A 24,892-nucleotide genomic window follows, 5' to 3' on the forward strand; every position below is an offset into this window, starting at 1 on the left:
GCAGGAAAAGAGGGGACTAATCAAAGTAAAGTGACAACTCCTAAAGACTGGTTTGGAGGCCTGGCAGCAATGAAACCACCTGGAAAGCTATAGTATGCTTCAACCCAAAGGATCTAAATAAAATGCTGAAGAGCTCTCACTACCCCATGACATGATGCGGAGATGCCAGCGTTGGACTGGGGTGAGCACAGTAAGAAGTCTTACAACACCAGGTTAAAGCCCAACAGGTTTGATTCAAACACGAGCTTTCGGAGCGCAGCTCCATAATCAGGTGAATTGTCACCCCATGACAATAATGGAAGGAACTTTTGCTGCAAATTGCCTAGGCAAAGGTATTCACCACACGAGATGTGAAGGATGGTCATTGGCAAGTGAAGTTGGACGTAAGCATCAGCTTTTTAACAACATTCTGGTCGCTGTCCGGCAGGTGCGGGGTGGGGGAGGCTTCGTTGGCAGGGGAGGCTTCGGCAGGAGCTAGGAGGACTGATGGGGAGTGGTCCGAGGGTGGGGAGTGGGGTTACAGGAGGGCACAATCTGGCAGGCCGGCTTTGCTCGCGGCCGGCGCCATGTTGTAATGAGTGGCTGTCGCAGGTCATCGCATGCGCATGCACAACCACGGACCTGGCCATTCTCCGTCATATCTGCAGGTAAAGCTGGGGCTGCTACCCCCCCCACTGGGCTGAGCATCGGCTTTATGGCCGTAAGACCAAAAGCTTCCTCCGGACAAAATTGGAGAATCTAGCCCAATGAATCTGACCTTGTTCAAATAAAGCGAATTACCCAACAAGATGTAACTCTACAAGCGCCACAAGAAGTAATGATGAAAGGATGGCCTCCCAGCATCAAGGACACACCAATGGTCACAAGAGCATGTTGGGCATACTAAACTAAATTGATGGTCCAAGATGGCATCTTGTACAAAGGAAGTGGAGTAATAACCCCAAAGGAGATGAGGGGAGAGATGCTGAAGCACATCTATGTCAGAAATCAAGGCATTGAATTGACTCTGAGAAAGGCAAGAGAAGTGCTCTATCAGCCAAAGATGAACATGGTGTGACCATCAATTCACTCGAGACACGATTGGAAGTAAACTGTGGTTTTAATAGACTTACAACTGAGCCTGCCTGCGACCAGAAGAACTGAGGGCAGGCTCACACGGCTGCAGCACTTTATACTTCTGGTAGTGGGAGGGGCCATGGGCAGAGCCATGGGCGGAGCCGAGGGTGGAGCCCTGTATAAGCTCCTCATCTCCCCCTGTGGGCAGAGCCGCGCAACAGCTCACAGATGGAGCCCACAGAGACACAGTGTGAATTATACATATTATACATTCACCACAAGGATCGTGCATGCAAATGTGTATTTTGGTCACGAGGCAAAAGGAGATGTTTGTATGAAAAGGGAGATGTTTAGGCTTTGTGAATGTAATCTTGTGCAACCTGACTAACTGGTTTGCCATAGCCACGTGACTCTGTCATGAGGCAAGCACAGTAGCCTGCCATTTCCAGCCAGTTTAGTAAAGCCACTGACTGAGACAGGCATTTATTAAGGCTGTAGTTCATATATGTCAGTTGTAAATTCTAAAAGCCAGGCCTACCCCACATGCTCCTCATTTGTGCCTTACTACACTGCAACACACTAGACAACATCTTGTTGAAATGCCAGGGGTCTCACTGCTGGCTGGAAATCCAATCAGGCAGTGACAAGGCCTTGCCCTGGAAGACCCTGGGGGCAGAAGTCTCACGTACCGAGAGCTACCAGCCAATCAGAGGCCAGCAGCTCTTTTACTCAGCAGCGTTACTGAGGAGGCCATGGCTGGTGCCAGAAAGCAAGCGCCAGATCCCCGAATAGTGAAGCGGCCTAGGCCTCGCGTTAGTAATGTAGGCGGGAGAAGGATTTAATGGAGTGGGGGCTGCAGGGTGAGGAATGCAAGGGAGTCAGCAGGAAGGGCAGGGGGATGTCTCACATTGGGCCATCCCCATCCCAATGTCCGGTTCCTGACTCAGGCACTGAGTGCCTTAGACTGGGGGACCCTTCCCCGTGTATGTGAGGATCTGGCCATACATGTCATGCGTGCCGCATTGTGACAGTCCCGTCTGCAGCAATGGCAGGATGAGGCCCTTAAGTGATCATTAATTAGCTTCTGATGTGGTTGTTGAGCACTCCAGTCAAACAGGAAATCTGGCTAATTTTATCATTTTATTCCACAGGTTCACAAAAATAAAATTATTTGTGAATGAAGAGAGACGGATTCCAGTCAAAAAGTATGTTGAGAATTTTAAAATTAAAAAAAAATTTAGAGTACCCAATTTGTTTTTTCCAATTAAGGGGCAATTTAGCGTGGCCGATCCATCTACACTGCACATCTTTGGGTTGTGGGGGCGAAACCCACGCAGACACGGGGAGAATGTGCAAACTCCACACGGACAGTGACCCAGAGCCGGGATTCGAACCTGGGACCTCGGCGCCGTGAGGCAGCAATGCTACCCACTGCGCCATCGTGCTGCCCCAGAGAATTTGAAAAAAATAATCTTAGCTTCTGATTTATAAAAGTGCAGATGTGAAAAATGTAATTCCCTATCTGACTAGTCAGTGAATATTGGCACAAATCCTGATATTTAAATGATTCAATAGCAGTAAACTGGTCTTATAATAAATAAGTAATAATAAGTATAATAAATAATAAGTCAGTAATATTTGAGTTATTACTTGTCTGCAGCATTTACCAGATGTTTCCAGCGGACCGGAAGCGAGTAGAGGCAGCGCTGCTTGACAGTCACCTCCCCAGCCTCAAGGTGAGTGTCAGTTCTACCCAAAGCCTAAACGACGGAAACATAACCTCCTGGGCTTCAACCAAACAGCCCTGAAGCAAGGTGGTCCCCACAAGTCTGGAAACCACTTTCTGCATTGGAGATAACAGCCTCCACGAAATTACAGTTCCCTGAGAGATTACAGACCCCCTCCTCTGAGATTCCAGTACCCCCCCCCCCCCCGGGAAATTACAGACTCCTAGACATTACAGTTCATTCCAAACCCTGTCCAAGATTACAGTCCCTCCAGAGATTACAGTCCCCCTTCCAAGATTACAGACTCGTAGAGATTACATTTGACCCGCACCCTGTCTGAGATACAGCTCCTCTGGAGATTACAGACTCCCAGAGATTACAGTCCTTCTCAGAGGTCACGAATACCCAGAATACCCCCATTTGACACCTGAGGAAGTGATGCTGACAGATCCACCCGCGTCACAACCTTTCTCGCAGATACAAGCACACACTGTTGGGCCTCAGGTCACAGGCTCAGATGTGGTGCACTGAGGGGTGGACACAGCACATTGCCATGAGGAGCTGGTGGAGGCAGAGTGTGCCCAAGGCACCAGCTGTTGGAGGACTGCTGGTGCTCAGGATGAGGCTGAGCCCGAGGCAGATGATAAACCTCTAGATTCATACATCAGGCGACAGATGCTGGATGTCCAGTGGGATGCACGGGAAGATCTAGCGGATATCCCAGAGGGTCTGCGTACCGTGTTGCTTGGCGCACAGGTCATCAGGGCGGACATGACAACAGATTCAGCTGGCTGCCTCCAATTCCATTGCCAGTGAGGCTGGGAAAGGCTGTGCCTGCACCAGCTCTGCATCAGATCCACCTATAAAGTCTTCCTCTGAGGGGTGTGGAGCTGCCTCAGTATCCTCATACTCCTGGGCACCAGTGCTCGTGCCAGCTGGGCAGAGCACAGCAATAACTAACACTCACTCTGGAGTGTATTGCAGAGCATCCCTGGAATGGTCCAGATGGGGGAACGTCATCTTCAGTCACCCTATTGTCCTCCCAACCTCCTTTGTGGAGGTATGACATCAATTGAACCTCTATTCTGCCTCTGTCCTACGGTGCTGGATTCTGTGTTTCCAGCTGCTCTCCTCCCGCTCTTTTACCCTATGTCTCTGCCTCTCTCCTCGCTCTCTTTCACCCTGTTCCTCTGCCTCTCTCCTCTCGCTCTTTTACCCTGTGTCTCTGCCGCTTTCCTCTCGCCCTTTTACCCTGCGTCTCTGCCGCTCTCCTCTCGCTCTTTCACCCTGCGTCTCTGCCTCTCTCCTCGCTCTCTTTCACCCTGTGTCTCTGCCTCTCTCCTCGCTCTCTTTCACCCTGTGTCTCTGCCGCTCTCCTCGCTCTCTTTCACCCTGCGTCTCTGCCTCTCTCCTCGCTCTCTTTCACCCTGTGTCTCTGCCGCTCTCCTCGTTCTCTTTCACCCTGTGCAGAGTCGGAGCTGAGTAAGCCATTCTGCCTTTCAATCCTCTGCCATTTGATAATAATGTCTACATTATACCAGTAGCTAGAACTCAAAGTTCTTAATTTGCTGTAAGGTGATTTTGGACATTGCGAAAGGTGCTGTACAAATGTAGGTTTTGTCTTACTTCCATTAACTTGTATGCTATCGGCCCAGTGGCTGCAGCAGTGGCAAAATTAAAGGCCCAATGCTGATTCTCTGAGGATAATTAATCACAGAGCAATCAACTGATGTTAGAAAAGTGGCTAAAGGATTCAGTGCATTTAGAAAACAATTAAACTCTGTAGCTAATATAACCATACCATTCAGACTTATCTGGTGCCACCCCATAACATACCATAAATGGCATCTGCTCCTTCTACCCATTTACACTAATAACACTATTCCCAGATTTGTCAATCAGACATCTCCCAGCAGCTCAGGAAAAATTAAGATTGAATTGTTGGATCTGAATTTTTCAGAGATGATACATGGTACATAAATTCAGTACGTCCTTAACTCAAGAACTGGATTGTTTCCCCTGCCCCAGAAGCTGTCATACGAATTGTGTTATACAATCTGAATTTACACTCGATCTGGGGTGAACATAGGATGGAGTAGAGATTGTAAAATCTTTGTTTAAATAATCTCCGAGTGACAAATAAGGATTTCATTCCCAGATTTTGCAAGAATAATGAAACTGCCGATAGTGAGTCAACGCTCCTTTTGGGTCACTCCCTGTTCTTACATTCATTTTGATGAGTCCCAAGATTCTCAAGTCTCTGGTACATCAGCACAGCAAATCATCAGAATTGTATCTCGGGCGTGATGAAAATAAAGACGACTCTTGAAATGCTGGGTTAAATTCAAAAAGAAAATTTTGAAAGTGCACAGTAGTTAACTTTGTGGTACCAAACCTTTAAAGTGTCCTGCCAGCCCTCACCAGCACATCTAGCCTCCCCACAACTCCACCCCCCCCCCCCCCCCCCCCCCCCCCCCCCCCCCCTCACATCATCCCCTCAGCCCGCCACCTCTGAACCACCCAACTGCCAGAGGCAGATGTACACATTTGGGGGCCTCGCACTCACCCTCTTTGCGTGGCCCAGTCACAACCAGCCCTCTGCCGAATATTCAGCCGAGAGCCTTCTCCTGACAGTTGCCGTGAATAGGAATTGATCTTGACCTTCCGGCAGCTTCGTGATCTTAAAAGTGAACTTTTAAAAATAAATCATGGAACTACAAAGTTTCCCAAAGGTCGGAAGTAGCAGTAGCAGTTTCTATATGTAGCAACTGACAGTAAAACTGACCTGAATGACTGGCTGGCTTTAGAAGATTGGGAATGTCAGGCTGACCTTTTATTTATAGCCGCTCAGTCTGGACACTTTTTACAACCACTCCACCGGCAGCCTCTGGGCCCTGGTATTTGATGCTGGTGCCATGGGCCTTGCATACAGTGTTAAAAGCTGGGCAATTTCTGGGTGCATGTAAGAGCCCACCTGAATTGTTTGCTACTTTTGCCTATACTGGCTATCGGCCGCCAATGGTGGATGAATTACACATAGTCTGACTGGTGATATGTGCACATGCATATCTATGTATAACTGTACATAGTTGCACCAATGTATATATTTTTATTTAACAGCACCAGTGTACATAGCCACTGACCAATGCATGTCGGGACAGTTATGACCTCCCACCAGCATGTGGAACCAGACACCCAGACAGACCATATATATATCGGAGGGACGGATAGGAGGTGGACACTTGGTAGTAGGATGGACAAGAGGACAGTCATCGTGCCCCTTAGTTTCACAGTAACATAGATGGAATTGTTTGTACGTAGAAATGCATGGTTACCATCCAGCATGTTGAGAATAAATACTTGTAGCAACATATCTTTATGTTCTATGTGTACCTTCATGATCAAGGAAGCAGCAGAACACAGCAACCTGTAGACTCTGTCTACCCATTATCATGGGTTTGTACTTGCGGTAGATTCACCTGGAAACCTTGCCAGGGAGCATTTTAGTGTGGACCAAGTGTAATGGCACCTGGGGGGGTCTCCCAGGCCATTCAAGACCAAGGTGGTTGGGGACAGGGCAAGGTGGCATCCTGGTACTCCCCTTGGCACCTGGGCATGTTGGCATTGCCAGTCTGGTGTTATTCCCAGAAAAAGACTCCTAAAATCTTTATTCCTTTCACTTATTAATTATTTGATACTATATTTGTAATCAGTTAAGGCAGGGGTGGGCAAACCTTTCTGTGCAAGGGCCACATTCAGAAATTCACAATTTTAAAGGGCCGCATAGTATATTAAGTAAAATAATTAATATTTAAAATAGCCAAAATAAAAGGTTTCTAAAGGAAAAAAACGCAATAAATTTTTATTAATTAATATTTTAAAGTAGAAACTTTACATGAAACACATTTATTTGAAAAACAAAGTAACTCAGTTTAAAGAAAAAAAAGCAATTAATTTTTATTAATTAATATTTTAAAGTAGAAACTTCACATGAAACACATGTTGTGCCGAGCAATGATCACCCTACTCAAGTCAACGTATCCACCCTATACCAGTAACCCAACAGCCTTAATTTTAAAAAATGTAAAAAAAAATAAAAAATGGGCCGCATAAAGACCTTTGGCGGGCCGCATGCGGCCCACGGGCCGTAGTTTGCCCACCCCTGAGTTACGGTAAAGGGTAAAAATGGCAGGAGATCCCAGACCCGTGTTATGCTCCTCGTGCGCAATGTGGGAGTTCAGAGACGCGGCCGATGCCCATGACTTCTTCATGTGCGGGAAGCGTGTCCAGCTGCAGCTCCTGTTAGACCGCATGACGGCTCTGGAGCTGCGGATGGACTCACTTTGGAGCATCCGCGATGCTGAGGAGGTCGTGGATAGCACATTCAGTATGTTGGTCACACTGCAGATTAGGATTGGTGACGGAGACAGGGAATGGGTGACCAAAAGGCAGAGAAAGAGCAGGAAGGCAGTGCAGGTGTCCCCTGCGGTCATCTCCCTCCAAAACAGGTATACCGTTTTGGATACTGTTGGGGGAGATGACTCACCAGGAGAAGGCAGTAGTAGCCAGGCTCATGGCACCGTGGCTAGCTCTGCTGCACAGAAGGGCGGGAAAAAGACTGACAGGGCTATAGTCATAGGGGATTTAATTGTAAGGGGAGTAGACAGGTGTTTCTGTGGTCGAAAATGAGACTCCTGAATGGTATGTTGCCTCCCGGGTGCTCGGGTCAGGGATGTCTCCGATCGGCTGCAGGACATACTGAAGGGGGAGGGTGAACAGCCAGTTGTCGTGGTGCATATAGGCACCAACGATATAGGTAAAAAAAGGGATGAGGTCCTACAATCAGAATTTAGGGAGTTAGGAGATAAGTTAAAAAGTAGGACCTCAAAGGTAGTAATCTCAGGATTGCTACCAGTGCCACGGGACAGTCAGAGTAGAAATTCAAGAATAGTCAGAATGAATATGTGGCTTGAGAGATGGTGCAGGAGGGAGGGGGTTCAGATTTTTGGGACATTGGAACCGGTTCTGGGGGTGGTGGGACCATTACAAACCGGATGGTCTACACCTGGGCAGGACTGGAACCAATGTCCTAGGGGGTGCTTTTGCTAACACTGTTGGGGAGGTTTTAAACTAATGTGGCAGGGGGATGGGAACCAGATTAGCAAGTTAGAGGTCAGTAAAGAAGCAGCAACTATAGCCAGGATGGTACGAGACAATAAACTCAATGTGACTAAGGGGAAGAGTAGACAGGGAAGAGATGATGAATGCAAAGGTGGTCTGAGGTGCATTTGTTTTAATGCGAGAAGTGTAGCAGGTAAGGCAGATGAACTTAGGGCTTGGATCAGTACCTGGGAATATGATGCTATTGGTATTACTGAGACTTGGTTGAGGGAAGGGCAGGACTGGCAACTGAATATCCCAGGGTATAGATGCTTCAGGAGGGATAGAGAGGGAGGTAGAAGGGATGGAGGAGTTGCATTACTCGTCAGAGATGATATCACAGCTGTGATTAAGGAGGGCACGATGGAGGATTCGAGCACTGAGGTAATATGGGTGGAGCTGAGAAATAGGAAGGGAGCAGTAACATTGTTGGGACTTTACTACAGGTCTCCCAAAAGCGAGCATGAAGTAGAGGTACAAATATGCAGACAGATTATAGAAAAATGTAGGAGCAATAGGGTGGTTGTGATGGGAGATTTTAACTTCCCCAACATTGAATGGGTTTCGTGTAGTGTTGGAGGCGTAGATGGAGCAGAGTTTGTAAGGAGCATCCAGAAGAGTTTTTTAGAGCAGTATGTAAATAGTCCAACTCGGGAAGGGGCCATACTGGACCTGGTATTGGGGAATGATCCTGGCCAGGTGGTTGATGTTTCAGTCGGTGATTACTTTGGGAATAGCGATCACAATTCCGTAAGTTTTAGAATACTCATGGACAAGAGACAAGAGGGGTCCGAAAGAAAGAGTACTAAATTGGGGAAAGGCAGAGTACAACAAAATTCGGCAGGAGCTAGGGAATGTGGATTGGGAGCTGCTGTTTAAGGGTAAATCCACATTTGAAATGTGGAAGTCTTATAAGGAAAGGTTGATTAGAGTGCAGGACAGACATGTTCCTGTGAAAATGAAAGATAGAAATGGCAAGATTAGGGAACCATGGATGACGGGTGAAATTGTGAGACTAGCTAAGATGAAAAAGGAAACATACATAGGATCGAGGCAACTCCAAACTGATGAAACTTTGGAGGAATATCGGAAAAGTAGGACGAATCTCAAACGCGCAATAAAGAGGGCTAAAAGGGGTCATGAAATATCTTTGGCTAACAGGGTTAAGGAAAATCCCAAAGCATTTTATTTGTATGTAAGGAGCAAGAGGGTAACTAGAGAAAGGATTGGCCCACTTAAAGACAAAAGAGGGAATTTATGCGTGGACTCAGAGGAAATGGGTGAGATTCTTAATGAGTACTTTGCATCGGTATTCACAAAGGAGAGGGACAAGACGGATGTTGAGGCTAGGGATGGATGTTTAAATACTCTCGGTCAAGTTGTCATACGGAAGGGGGAAGGTTTGGGTATTCTAAAAGACATTAAGGTGGACAAGTCCCCAGGACCGGATGGGATCTATCCCAGGTTACTGAGGGAAGCGAGGGTCGAAATAGCTGGGGCCTTAACAGATATCTTTGCAGCATCCTTGAGCACGGGTGAGGTCCCGGAGGACTGGAGAATTGCTAATGTTGTCCCTTTGTTTAAGAAGGGTAGCAGGGATAATCCAGGGAATTATAGACCTGTGAGCTTGACGTCAGTGGTAGGCAAACTGTTGGAGAAGATACTGAGGGATAGAATCTATTCACATCTGGAAGAAAATAGACTTATCAGTGATAGGCAGCATGGTTTTGTGTAGGGAAGGTCATGTCTTACAAACCTAATAGAATTCTTTGAGGAAGTGACAAAGTTAATTGATGAGGGAAGGGCTGTAGATGTCGTATACATGGACTTTAGTAAGGCGTTTGATAAGGTTTCCCATGGCAGGTTGATGGAAAAAGTGAAGTCGTATGGGGTTTAGGGTGTACTAGCTAGATGGATAAAGAACTGGCTGGGCAACAGGAGACAGAGAGTAGTGGTGGAAGGGAGTGTCTCAAAATGGAGAAGGGTGACTAGTGGTGTTCCACAGGGATCCGTACTCGGACCACTGTTGTTTGTTATCTACATAAATGACCTGGAGGAAGGTATAGGTGGTCTGATTAGCAAGTTTGCAGATGATAGTAAGGTTGGTGGAGTTGCAGATAGCGAGGATGACTGTCAGAGAATATAACAAAATTCAGATAGATTGGAGAGTTGGGCAGAGAAATGGCAGATGGAGTTCAATCCAGGCAAATGCGAGGCGATGCATTTTGGAAGGTCTTGGGGAAAATTGATGTGCAGAGATCTGGGAGTTCAGGTCCATTGTACCCTGAAGGTGGCAACGCAGGTTGATAGAGTGGTCAAGAAGGCATACAGCATGCTTGCCTTCATCGGACGGGGTATTGAGTACAAGAGTTGGCAGATCATGTTACAGTTGTATACGACTTTGGTTCGGCCACATTTGGAATACTGCGTGCAGTTCTGGTCGCCACATTACCAGAAGGATGTGGATGCCTTGGAGAGGGTGCAGAGGAGGTTCACCAGGATGTTGCCTGGTATGGAGGGTGCTAGCTATGAAGAAAGGTTGAGTAGATTAGGATTGTTTTCGTTGGAAAGACGGAGGTTGAGGGGGGACCTGATTGAGGTCTACAAAATTATGAGAGGTATGGACAGGGTGGATAGCAACAAGCTTTTCCCAAGAGTGGGGGTGTCAGTTACAAGGGGTCACGATTTCAAGGTGAGAGGGGGAAAGTTTAAGGGAGATGTGCGTGGAAAGTTTTTTATGCAGAGGGTGGTGGGTACCTGGAACGCTTTACCAGCGGAGGTGGTAGAGGCGGGCACGATAGCATCATTTAAGAAGCATCTAGACAGGTATCTGAATGGGCGGGAACAGAGGGAAGTAGACCTTGGAAAATAGGAGACAGGTTTAGACAAAGGATCTGGATCGGTGCAGGCTGGGGGGGGGGGGGGGGGAGGAGTGGGGGGGGGGGGGGCGAAGGGCCTGTTCCTGTGCTGTAATTTTCTATGTTCTTGAAATGGTTCTCACTCTCGTCCAAACACATTTTTTTGGAAGGGGATAACATAACTGTGGCAAAATTGAAAAATGTGCCGAAAGCTGAACTGTTGGATTTGGCAGGTAAATTGGAATTAGGATTACCTACAGGGATAAGGAAAACTGAAATTATTGAAACTATAGCGGAGCATTTAAGAACAAAGAACAAAGAAAAGTACAGCACAGGAACAGGCCCTTCGGCCCTCCAAGCCTGTGCCAACCATGCAGCCCGTCTTTACTTCCAGAGTCAGTATCCCTCTATTCCCATCCTATTCATGTATTTGTCAAGATGCCCCTTAAATGTCACTATCGTCTCTGCTTCCACCACCTCCTCCGGCAGAGAGTTCCTGGCACCCACTCCCCTCTGTGTAAAAAAACTTGCCTCGTACATCTCCTCTAAATCTTGCCCCTCGCACCTTAAACCTATGCCCCCTAGTAATTGACCTCCTACCCTGGGAAAAAGCCTCTGACTATCCACTCTGTCTATGCCCCTCATAATTTTGTAGACCTCTATCAGGTCGCCCCTCAACCTCCATCCTTCCAGTGAGAACAAACCACGTTTATTCAACTTCTCCTCATAGCTAATGCCCTCAATACCAGGCAACATCCTTGTAAATCTCTTCTGCACCCTCCCTTAAGCCTCCACAGCCTTCTGGTAGTGTGGCAACCAGAATTAAACACTATACTCCAAGTGTGGCTTAACTAAGGTTCGATACAGCTGCACATGACTTGCCAATTTTCATACTCAATGCCTCGGCCAATGAAGGCAAGCATGCCGTATGCCTTCTTGACTACCTTCTCCACCTGTGTTGTCCCTTTCAGTGACCTGTGGACCTGTACACCTAGATCTTTCTGACTGTCAAGACTCTTGAGGGTTCTACCATTCACTGTATATTCCCTACCTGCATTAGACCTTCCAAAATGCATTACTTCACATTTGTCCAGATTAAACTCCATCTGCCATCTCTCTGCCCAAGTCTCCAAACGATCTAAATCCTGCTGTATCCTCTGACAGTCCTCATCGCTATCCACAATTCCACCAACCTTTGCGTCGTCTGCAAACTCACTAATCAGACCAGTTACATTTTCCTCCAAATCATTTATATATATTACGAACAGCAAAGGTCCCAGCACTGATCCCTGCGGAACACCACTAGGCACAGCCCTCCAATCAGAAAAGCACCCTTCCATTGCTACTCTCTGCCTTCTATGACCTAGCCAGTTCTGTATCCATCTTGCCAGCTCACCCCCGATCCTACGTGACTTCACCTTTTGTACCAGTCTACCATGAGGGACCTTGTCAAAGGCCTTACTGAAGTCCATATAGACAACATCCACTGCCCTACCTACGTCAATCATCTTTGTGACCTCCTCGAAAAACTCTATCAAGATAGTGAGACACGACCTCCTCTTCATAAAACCGTGCTGCCTCTCGCTAATACGTCCATTTGCTTCCAAGTGGGAGTGGATCCTGTCTCGAAGAATTCTCTCCAGTAATTTCCCTACCACTGACGTAAGGCTCACTGGCCTGTAGTTCCCTGGATTATCCTTGCTACCCTTCTTAAACAAAGGAACAACATTGGCTATTCTCCAGTCCTCCGGGACATCACCTGAAGACAGTGAGGATCCAAAGATTTCTGTCAAGGCCTCAGCAATTTCCTCTCTAGCCTCCTTCAGTATTCTGGGGTAGATCCCATCAGGCCCTGGGGACTTATCTGCCTTAATATTTTTCAAGACGCCCAATACCTCGTCTTTTTGGATCTCAATGTGACCCAGGCTATCTCCACACCCTTCTCCAGACTCAACTTCTCTTTGGTGAATACTGATGCAAAGTATTCATTTAGTACCTCGCCCATTTCCTCTGGCTCCACACATAGACTCCCTTGCCTAACCTTCAGTGGGCCCACCCTTTCCCTGGCTACCCTCTTGCTTTTTATGTACGCGTAAAAAGCCTTGGGATTTTCCTTAACACTATTTGCCAATGACTTTTCGTGACCCCTTCTAGCCCTCCTGACTCCTTGCTTAAGTTCCTTCCTATTTTCCTTATATTCCACACAGGCTTCATCTGTTCCCAGCCTTCTAGCCCTGACAAATGCCTCCTTTTTCTTTTTGACGAGGCCTACAATATCTCTTGTTATCCAAGGTTCCCGAAATTTGCCGTTTTTAGCCTTCTTCCGATTGCAAGGAATTTGTGATAAACCAAGTTATTCAAAATGTGAGACAGTTGAATTAACCAATTGAATTGGTTAAAATTCAATTACAAAAAGAAATAGAAATAAGGAAACCTGGTGTAGAAATGGAAAGATTAGCAAAGGAATCATAGAATCATAGACTTTACAGTGCAGAAGGCAGCCATTCGGCCCATCAAGCCTGCACCAGCCCTTGGAAAGAGCAGACTCCTTAAACTCACACATCCATTCTACCCTGTAACCCAGTAACCCCACCTATCCTTTTTTGGCCACAAAGGAAGAAAGGGAAAGAGAGACAGAGAGAATTTTATCTAAAAAGGCAGTAAGTAAAAAAAAGTCACTGGAACAAGTTGAGGGAGGAGAGGGTATAGTTTACAAAATACATGGCAGTTTGATTTTACTTGTGCAAAAAACAATACATTAGTAGCATCCTACCATTTTGTGATACAGGTCATAGGTCACTGCTTGACTGCAATGATGCTGCTGTTGAGCTCTACCTGAATTTTCTCTGGTTTATTTAAGCTCAACTCATGAAGCAGTGATTGAGGTGGAACAATAGCTACAGGGCTTTAAAAATGAAAGCAAACCATAAAACAGCATTTTTACAGGCTTCCTTTAGCTGCTGCTAGATGGATTGACTTCCCCAGATATCCTGTTGGGACAGCAAGCCATAATGAATTCTCTTGTCTTTGGAGGGCAACAAGAGAACTTGGAATCTGCTGTTTAATTTCTGTTCCTGCTAAAACTTTGTAGCAGGTAGACTTTTAAACCCTCTCGGATTTAAACAATCTTACCAGGATTGTTGGCTAAGGCAAGGTGTGATCCCAGAATGGAGGGACAATGTTTAGAATTCCTACAGAGTTGCAGAATCACTTAGAATTGCAGAATTTTAATAGGTGTCTCATTTTCACACCAGTCTTTTTTGTTCTGCTGAATGTGGAAGGTTAGAGACTTGTATTCTTCTCCAACAAATCTTCTAAACCATGCTGCCACCATACTGTGCTCTCCTTTTCTACGACGTAAACATACCAATCGTACACAAGGATTAGCAAAACAACAATGTGGGTTCTTTATTCGAAGATAAGACTATATGAATAGAGTTAACTAGACTGGAAGACTCTGCACAGTACATTTGATGTCTACTGTGGCTTACTGACAGACTACAAGTCATGGGGCTAATACCCTGTGTAGGGTGGGTAATGTTTCTTGAAAAGTACATGTCGACATTTTATAACATACACCATGAGCTCTTATTTTGTTTAGTAACCTTTGATATGGCCACCTTTTTGGAAATCCAAGCACACGACACTCACAGGTTTCCCTTTAGCTTGTTAATCTCCTCAAAGAACTCCACCAAATCAGTCAAATGAAATATCCCTTTCACAAAACCATGTTCACTCTGCCCGATTGTATTATGATCTTCCAAAAGTCCTGCTATTACCTCCTTAATAATGGATTCTAACATTTTCTCTATGATAGATGTTAAGACAACTGGCCTATATTTTCCTACTTTCTGTCTCCCCTTTACAGTCCCCCAGAGATTACAGACCCCCCTAAAGATTATAACCTCTTCAAGATTACAGTATCCCCAGAAATTAATGTCCACTCAAAGATTGAACGACCACGGAGATTACAGTCTTCCCTGGAAATTACAGCCCTACTGTCTCCCCAGAGATTATAGCCTCCCACTCTGGAGATTGCAGAACCACAGAGATTACCGTTTTGGCAGATATTACAGTCATCTCCCCGCCCCCCTACAGAGATTATAGCCTTCAACCACAGAGATTACAGTCCCTCTGGAAATTACAGCCCACCCATTAATTACAATCCCTGGAGACCACAACCCTCCCAAAGATTGGAGCCCACCTCCCAGGAGGACAACACCAGACCTGTCATATCCCCTCAAACAAAACCCTGTTACATGATGTTGTTTTCTCACTATTTTCATACAGACCGACTTGATCAACCCAGAAGATTTCACCGAATTGGCCTTCAAACAGTTTCTGTCCCATCTGTGCCCAAGGCCTGAGATTAATGACATCTTCGAATTGCTGTGAGACACTTTTTAAAATGTTATTTCTGCAAGTTTCTATTACTGCATGAACCAAGATCCAATTCCGTAACTTTACCTTCCACCTGTTTTTATTGTCTATTTATATCATGGTTTCACCTGGCTCACTGTATTCCTGGAGGGATGCCTGGATGTCTCTCAGCAAGAGAGGCTAACAAGGCATGTGGAGACCCCCTCGCAGTGACTCTCTTCCCAATTGAAAATAAGAGTGAGGGAGGCAGAACTCCCCACCTATCTATTCCTCTTCCTTAATAAATCTTTGTGTTTACACAATGAATCTGAGTAGACTGATGAGGGTGAGAGAGGAAAGTCAGTGAATGGAGGGAAGAATGTACATGGTTTGTGCGAGAAGATTAAATGGGTGAGTCAAGTCCATGCCAGTCTAGAGCGAACATGGGCTGCGGGCAGAGAATAAATGGGTGGGTATTGTGAGATGGAAAGGAATTTATATGTGAAGCATTGGGCTTGTGGAATAGTAGGTTGAATTTACAGACCTGCTCTCTTTTTCAGGGATGTCATGCTAAAGCCATACTTGACTCGACAACAGATGTCTACGTTTATAAACAAGACACAGAGAGATGCCCGGCTCAATGATTTTCTTTTTAAACCATTGCAGCCTGAGCAAATCCAGAACTTAATTCTGAAATATGAACCTGCCAAAATTAATTCTCACAAAGGTCAGTTCTGTTCATGAAGGTCGGGTGAAAGCTCTGTTCTATTCATTAATTTTCACAGAGTCCAGTTCAGGTTATCACTGAATCAGAGTGAAAACTCTCCCACGGTTCATCCATTTCCTTCTCCTTCTCCTTTAGAACTGGCTCCATCCATTTTCCTTTTCAATGCAATGTCCCTTTGTGTTACAGTGTTGAACAAGGTTGGCATTTCTTTCCGAGCTGTGTGCCACTGTATAGTGGGGTTTGATGGGAAGATGTTTGTTGGGCCATGGATCTGTCTCCTTCATTTCCGGAGGCTGGGCCCAGTTGTGTTCACAGCTGTGGTGACAATGGTGCTTCGATGTTGAGAGCGAGAGTTCAGCCAGGTTCCACTTAGTATCACAAGCTAACAACGTCAGGGTGAGTCCAGAGTCTGGTGAGACTGAGCTGGTGATACTTGTTTAAGATCTGGTGACTGGAATCTGGTGAAACGGAGATCTGATGAGGACAATAGCCAATGAGCACAATAAGAAGTCTTACCACACCAGGTTAAAGTCCAACATGTTTGTTTCAACCACGAGCTTTCGGAGCACTGCTCCTTCCTCAGGTGAAGTGCTCCGAAAGCTCGTGTTTGAAACAAACATGTTGGACTTTAACCTGGTGTTGTAAGGCTTCTTACTGTGCTCACCCCAGTCCAACGCCGGCATCTCCACATAATAGCCAATGAGGCAAGGATCTGGTGAAACTGTGTTGCTTTCCATGGTCTGAAATACAATAGCACCCAACGTATGGAATAAGCTCTTATATTGTCACCTATCTCAGTTTATCTGCTACTGAAGCCCTCACTCACACCTTTGCTACCTGTAGATTGACTGTTCCAATGCGCCCCTGGCTGGACTCTCACGTTCGACCCTTCATAAACTTGTGGCCATTCAAAACTCTGCTGTCCATGTTCGAATTTGCACAAACTCCCGGTCACCTGTCACACCTGTGCTCCATTAATTATTTTGGCTTCTGGTTAAACAGAAAATCGAGTTGAAAATTCTCCTCCTTGTTTTCGAATCCCACCGCGATCTCTGAATTTAACCACACCATCACTGGCCAGGGCTTCACCCTCCTCAGCCTTAAGCTCAGGAATTCTCTCTCTAAACCTCTCCACCTCTCTACCCCACTTTCCTCCTTTAGGAGGCTCCTTAAGACCCACCTCATTGACATCTATCTGACCTAATGGGCTGAATTTTTATGGGACGCACCAACACCCCACTGCCCCCAATGGCTGCCCTGCAGCAATTTAATGCTGGGAGTAGTGCTAATTGCTTTAAGGCGAAGCTTTTGAGAGCCGCTGGTCAGTCAGATGGCTGGCAGCTCTGTGGTCCCAGCAGCACCAACTGGGAGCAGTGACCACTGCTATGGTTACAGGCAGTCCCACCATGCTGAGGAGCCCAACTAAGCCCAGGATTGAGGGGTTTCAGCTTGGAGGTGTTGGATGGTAGGGGGCCAAATTCAAGAAGAAGAGAGAAAGGTTAAAGGGGGATGACTTTAAAGGGGAAGGTGGGGGGGAGTGACGTGCTTCCAATTGGCCAAGGGGACACCCAAAAGAGGTCCACCGATCATGCCTGATACTAGCCAGGTCAGCTGAAGCTGCTGGACTTTACGCAGGATGTGGGCCTTCCCTTACCTTGGGTAAAATACCAGCGAAGGTGAAATAAGGTCCTTAAGTGGCCATTACAGGGAAGTATGAGGCCACCGTAAGCAACCATCTGTAAACACCTGCTCAATGATGATCTATCCTTTTACAGTTGAACCTGGGGACAACGTTTGAGTAAATTGCCCTGGATTGAACAGCTGACAGGGTCTCTGGTTCAGGCTCACTAGCTGCTCTTTGACACAGCACATTCCCTGGCCTAATACACTTTTGGTTCCTTCACAGGTCACATATCTCCCGAGGGCCTGATGTGGTATTTGTCTGGTCCAGAGAACAACCTGCTATTCCCAGACAGGCTGACGGTATATCAAGACATGACACAGCCTCTGCCACATTACTTCATCAACTCATCTCACAATACCTATCTTACTGGTAAAAACATAGGAGGACACAAGTGGATAATGAAAGGGGAGAGGCTGGGGAGTGTGTCTTTGTCATGTGGTGTAGGTACACCCACAATGATGTTAGGGAGGGATATTGAGGATTTTGATCCGGCCATGGTTAAGGAACACTGCTATGGTGCCAAGTCAGGATGGTGTGGAACTTGTAGCCGATGGTGTTCCCATGAATCTGCTGCATTAGTGGTAGAAAGGCATAAATAAGGAAGATAGTGGAAAATATTCATCATAATTGTACTAGTAAGTAAAGTCGCCGTAGTCCCAGATGATCGTAGGCTGCTTTCCCCTTTGAGGGGGAGAGCTGACTGGAGGTGATTTAACCTGAGGACCATTGTACCTCAGGCCAGGGACAAGGCTGAGAAGGTGGAACCTTCATTAATAACCTCAGCCGATATGGGAATTGAACCCACACTGCTGGCCTGGCTCTGCATCACAAACCAGCTGTCCAACTAACTGAGCTAAACCAGCCAAAGTAGTACAATGGTACCACTTTGTGCTGAAAAAACATTTTACGAGCAGGTTTGGGAGAAAGCTACATATTTTATTAATAAAAGTGGTCCAACAATTTGAGCTGAAGACCAAGAGCTGAGTTGTGAATGGGCCATTACTTTTCACCGTTTATCCCCTATAACTTCATTGATGAGTATGACAAAAGGTTGATGAGTATTTTTGCTCAATAATAAATATGAGTCTCCATTCATAATTACTCTGAATATATTTACATTTAGATGAGCACATACGTTCATATATGTGAATACACACACATGAATGGATAAGCATACACACTCAAGAATATATGTTGAATAGTGCCCATCGAAGAGTGCTAATAGAATATAAACACACATTGAAGACTAAATGTATTCAATGATATTATGGGTACCATTGATGAATATATGTTCCATTGATGAATATGTGTTCCATTGATGAATATGTGTATTCATTGATGAATATGTGTTCCACTGATGAATATGTGTTCCACTGATGAATATGTGTTCCATTGATGAATATGTGTATCATTGATGAATATGTGTATTTATTGATGAATATGTGTACCATTAATGAATATGTGTATTCATTGATGAATATGTATACCATTGATAAATGTGTGTACTAATTGATGAATATGTGTATTCATTGATAAATATGCACATTATTGATAATATGCGTGCTATTGATAAATCCATACACTCATCCAAGATTCTGTACATTTATTGAGGAATTCTTACCCACATTGGGCATTTCTACTGTTGGTGTTGATTCTCTCTGCTTTCCATTTCAACCCTGCTAGCTGGACAGTTCTCTGGGATTTCCTCCCCTGAGATGTATCGCCAGGTCCTCCTTGCTGGCTGTCGTTGTTTGGAGCTTGATTGTTGGAAAGGACGGCCGCCAGATGAGGAGCCAATCATAACACATGGTTTCACCATGACAACAGAGATTCTCTTCAAGGTAACCTAATGAATTCTGCACTTGGTAAGAGGACTGGGCAAAAGCTGGGAGATGGTTTTATCAAAGTTTTATTGACTCAAACCAGTAACGTGTTGATGTATTTTGACGGAGGTGCCATTGTTGCGCAGGTTCATTGAGACATGTGAATCTGCCACCAACTTTCCTCTCTATGTTGAACATGGTCTTCAGCCCGCAGCATCTCTCACAGTGACAGGAAGTCAGGAATGAGTTCTGCCTGGTCTCTGAACCGTGTCCCAGTTCTTGATGCTCCAAAATAAACTGAGGCACTTTTCATGGGTTTTTGACATTCTTTAGTTGCATACAGAAAGAGACACTCCCAATGTCTTGGTTAACATTGCAAAGGCCAGGTCTGATTGTGAGATCACAGTGTACCCGATCTACTTGACCAGATTCCAGTCTGGTTTCATTCAGATATTTAACCAGCAGGGCAAAACATTTAAAACAATTTCAAAATTATATTTAGGGATTGGAACCAAACTGTGTAACTTTGTGATTGCTATTTAAACTATTACTAAACCCTCAGTTAACGGTAGTGGGGTCAAAATAGTGTTGTTAGTGGTTCATAAGCGAACATTGGTTCCCATAAACTGGCGTTAACATCACTAGTGTCTAGTGTTAACAGATTAGTGTTAACAGAACACAAACTAGTGTTAGTGCCCACAAACTGGTGTCAATTTCACACATACTAATGTTAATGATACACATGCTAATGTTAACAGTCCACAAATTAACATTAACATCACACAAGTTAGCATTCATTCCCACAAACTAGTGTTAACATGACATATATTTCTATAATGTTCATTCAAATTTGAGTTTATATGACCCAAGCTGGTGGTACAATAATTACAACCTGACTTGAATGCAACTGCATGTATTAGTGCACATGGAAAAGCACAAGCGGACACACATGCTCACTAATACAGGCATAGTCACAAACATGCACAGACATGCACTCACATGGGTACACATGTTTGCACATGCATGCACACATACACCAACATATTTGGACATGCATGTAGATGGGTTAGTTTGTGTACCATGGTTTTCGTGCCTTTAACAATAGTTTAAGTGCTGTTAACATTAGTCTGTTGCCACCACACAACTTTGTGTGCTCTTAACACTAGTTCTGTGGACACAAACATGAGTTTGTGTGCTGCTATCAGTTGTTTGTGTGTCATTTGGGGTATTGAGGTATAGGGAGCAATGGCACTTTGTGTATCGATCTGCTATAGTTTAGCTGAATGGTAGAGCAGGCTGTAGGGGAGGGATGGTCTTTTTCCTCTTCCTATGAAGGTCTATTGTAGCCTATTGACTGATCACTGCAAACAATCTCAGAATGTTAATCAGCTATTAATAACAGACAGCGCTAGTTTGATGGAAATGAAGATATTATTTGATGTTTTCTGTAACAGGATGTGATCGAGGCAATAGCAGAAAGTGCTTTCAAAACCTCCCAGTACCCAGTTATACTGTCCTTTGAGAACCATGTTGACTCGTAAGTAAATTTGTCTTTTTGGAAAGATTAGTAAGTGAACAGAAGGGTATGGTGGAAATTTCCGACAGTGGGACGGAGTGGGACATCTCCAGCATGTTCGCTGTGACAGAGATCCCATTCCCATGTTTCTGAACTTTGCAAAGTTCTTCCACCAAAGCAGTCGGTCATGAAAACACCCACAAAAGCTCTGCTGTTAGTGCCCAGTTGGGTACTCCACACAAAGGCATTTATTGGGCAAAGCCAATTGCTGGCTGGTTACTCCAGGCCTCTGCCCATTTTGCATCCCATCTAATGTCGAGACGTCCAGATTGGGTTTTATACTGATGACAGAAATGCCATGGTCAGAAGTTAATTTGAGAATCTCAATGGCTGGAGAATTCCAGCCAATGTCTTTTACTTACCCATCCAGTTTCCTGACTCATGCCACAGTACGGTATGGTAGCCTAGCAAGTGTGGCATAAAGGTGTTTGGCACAGCATGGGTTAATATGGGACTGGTGAACAGTACTGCCCACAGTACTGTGTCACTGTATGTAGAGAGTCACATGCCAGTATCACAGAATCACAGAACCATTACAATGCAGAAGGAGGCCATTTGGCCCATCGTGTCTGTACTGCTCCCCAAACAAACATCATGACTCAGTGCCTTTCGCCTGCCTTTTCCCCATACCCCAGCACATTGTTTCTATTCAAGTGATCATCTAATGCTCTCTTGAATGCCTCGATTGAACCTGCCTCCACCACACTTCCACACACTGCATTCCAGACCCGAGCCACTCGTTGTTTGGAAAGGTTTTTTTCTCGCATCATTTGCTTCTTTTGCAAATCACTTCAAATCTGCGCCCTCTTGATCCGTTTACAGATCCGGAACAGTTTCTCCCTCTCTACTCTGACCAGCCCGCTCATGATTTTGAACATATCTATCACATCTCCTCTCAGCCTCCTTCTCTCCCAACTTCTCCAATCTATCCTCATAACTGAAGTTTCTCATCCCTGGAACCATTCCTGTAAAACTCCTTTGCATTCTCTCCCGTGCATTCACATCCTTTCTATTGTGTGGTGCCCAGAACTGTACACAATATTCCAGCTGAGGTCTAACTAGTGCCTTGTACAAGTTCAGCATAACCGCCTTGCTCTTGTACTCTGCCTCTATTAATAAAGCCCAGAATACTATATGCTTTATTAACTGCTCTCTCCACCTGTCCTGCTCCCATCAATGATCTACATATATATACCCAGATCCTTCTGCTCCTGCATCTCCTTAAGAATTTTACCCCTTATTTTATATCATCTGTCCATGTTCTTCCTGCCAAAATGCACTTCGCCACATTGAACTTCATCTGCAATCCATCTGCCCACACCACCAACCTGTTTATGTCCTTTTGAAGTTCTACACTGCCCTCTTCATAGTTTTCAATGCTTCCAAGTTTTGTGTCATCTGCAAACTTTGAAACTGCCCCCTGTGTATCGAGCTCTAGATCATTAATATAGATCAGGAAAAGCAAGGGTCCCAATCCCAATCCCTGGGGAACACCACTTTAAACCTTCCTCCAGCCTGAAAAATATCCATTGACCCCGATCTCTGGTTCCTCTTATTCAGCCAATTTTGTATCCACGTTGCTACTGTCCCTATTATTCCATGAGCTGTAGCTTTTCTCACAAATCTGTTGTTGTGATGATTTGTGATGATTGCCCCTTTAAAGGCAACACAACAGAAGAGGGTCACCTGACTTAGGGGACCAATTGGGACTGGGTAATCACTCCAGGGAGTGGAGTTCACTCTGGGGCAGAAGACATGTAGGGGACTAGGGCAACTGTGTGGGCTGCTGGCCTCTGTACAGTTTTTCTTATTAATAAAGTTTCCAATGATGTCTGTGAAAGTGCATCATTGCAGCTATGTGGCACCGTATTGAATGCCGACTGAATGTTTAAGTACACCACATCAACAATATTACCCTTATCGACCCTTTCTATTACCTCCTCAAAAATCACCAGTAAGTTAGTTAAAGTTAGTTTTCCTTTGCAAATCCATATTGGCCTTTCCTAATCAACCAACGCATTGCCATGTGAATACTAATTCTATCCCGAATAATTCTCTCCAGAAGCTTGCCCACAACTGCTGTTAAACTGACTGGCCTGTAATTGCTAGGGCTGTCCTTACATCCTTTTTTGAACAAGAGGATAACATTTACAATTCTCAGTCCTCTGGCACTTCCCCTGAGTCTTGAGCAGACTGGAAGATTGCGGCCAGCACTCCCGCAATTTCCATTCTCACTGCCTTCTATATCCTTGGATGAATCTCACCCAGTCCCGGTGCCTTGTCGACTTTCTGTAGCGACAGTCCATTCAACACTTCCTCCTTATCAATTCTGAGGGACAGAATTTCCTCAACTGTCACCATGTCCTGGGTAGCATCCACCTCCTTGGAAAAGAAATCATAGAATTATTAATTTAATGCGTCAGACATACTTCCATGTGTAAATCCCCTTTTAAGTCCCCAACCGGCTGTACTCCTTTTACCACCTTTTTACTATTTATTTGCCTATAGAAAACTTTGGGACTCCCCTTTTTGTTAGTTGCCAGACTTTTCTCACATTCCCTCTTCACTTCTCTTACGTGCTTTTTCACCTCCTTTCCACCTCTTGGTTCCTTGTGGTTCTCAACTGTATTTTCTACCTGCTATGTACCATACAATAGCTCAACTATTCCCTGGTGAGAAATGTCTGCAGGTACCTAACTCTGTCTTTAACATTGGTTTCCATGGGAACTCATGATTCACACAAAATTGTTTCACCTAAAGTCACAATTTTCAGGAACGTAACAAACAACTTAGAGTGAGGAGTTACTGCAAATGGATGTAGATTTGTTATGTAAGTGGGCATAGGTTTTGCAGATTGGTTATAACGTATGGTTGCCCACTTTGGTGGGAAGATGCGGGATATTATTTAAATAGAGAGAACGAGACTGCAGATGCTGCAGTTTGAGAGCGAGGTCTGCACATGAATCCCAAAAACGTTAGCATGTGGGTGCAGCCAGTAATCAGGAAGGCAAATAAAATGTTGGCCTTTATTGTAATGAAACGGAATATGAAACTAGGGAAGTCTTGCTACAACTGTACAGGGTATTAGTGAGACCACACCTGGAGCACTGTGCCCAGTCTTAGTCTCCTTACTTAAAAAGGAATAAAATTGCAAATGGAACATTTCAGAGAAGGTTCACTTAGATGATACCTGGCAGGAAAGGGTTGTTTGATGCTGGATGTTTCTCTCCTCCCTGCAGTGTACGTGTCCCCCGTTCCCCCCCCCCCCCCACCCCCTCCCAACACCATGGTTTCTGTCTCGCTCCCTCTCTCTCCCCATGTGTCTTGCTCTCCCCTTGTGTTTACCTCTCTTTCTCCCCTCGTGACTGTCATCCCTCCCCCAATGTCCGTCTCTTTCCCCCCACCTAGTGTTTGCCTCTCTATCTCTTTCTCTGTTGCCAGTGTCTCTCTCACTCTCATCCCTCTCCCTCCATAGTGTCTGTCTCTTTCCCTCAGAGTGTGTCTTTCCCCAGTAGAATCATAGAATGGATACAGGGCAGAAGACTCTAACGTAGTCACATTCCTCCGTTTGTACATTTCCTGTGGCCTTGAACATTTTACAATAACCTGTCTGACATGTTTCCTTAAATTTCCAACAGCCCTAAACAGCAAGCTAAGATGGCAGATTACTGCCGAACAATATTTGGTGATATGTTACTGACAGAAACGTTGGATAAATACCCAGTAAGTACAGACTGGCACCCGCAGAAGGTATAATATGTTAAGGGGTGTGGAATGCTGGTGACCATGAGGTGTATAGAATGTTGGTGACGGTGAATGTTGGTGACGGTGAATGTTGGGGATGGTGAATTTTGGTAATGGTGAATGTTGGCAATGGTGAGGGTTATGGAATGTTGGTGATGGTGAATGTTGGTGATAATGA

General features: G+C 45.2%; 1 protein-coding gene across 3 annotated transcripts in view; it reads left to right on the forward strand.

Annotated features, from left to right (window-relative positions):
- The window catches only part of LOC119956011 (1-phosphatidylinositol 4,5-bisphosphate phosphodiesterase beta-2-like), a 177,018-nt gene that overhangs the window by 63,145 nt on the left and 88,981 nt on the right, over nt 1–24,892 (forward strand). For all 3 annotated transcript variants that reach the window (XM_038782709.1, XM_038782699.1, XM_038782718.1), the window contains exons 6-13: nt 2,208–2,261; nt 2,717–2,792; nt 15,092–15,192; nt 15,721–15,887; nt 17,794–17,940; nt 19,255–19,412; nt 20,849–20,931; nt 24,609–24,693. In XM_038782709.1, coding sequence (XP_038638637.1) covers nt 2,208–2,261; nt 2,717–2,792; nt 15,092–15,192; nt 15,721–15,887; nt 17,794–17,940; nt 19,255–19,412; nt 20,849–20,931; nt 24,609–24,693 — 871 coding nt within the window. The remainder of the gene's footprint in view (nt 1–2,207; nt 2,262–2,716; nt 2,793–15,091; nt 15,193–15,720; nt 15,888–17,793; nt 17,941–19,254; nt 19,413–20,848; nt 20,932–24,608; nt 24,694–24,892) is intronic.

The sequence above is a fragment of the Scyliorhinus canicula genome, chromosome 2, assembly GCF_902713615.1.
Source record: "Scyliorhinus canicula chromosome 2, sScyCan1.1, whole genome shotgun sequence".
Classification (NCBI taxonomy): Eukaryota; Metazoa; Chordata; class Chondrichthyes; order Carcharhiniformes; family Scyliorhinidae; genus Scyliorhinus; species Scyliorhinus canicula.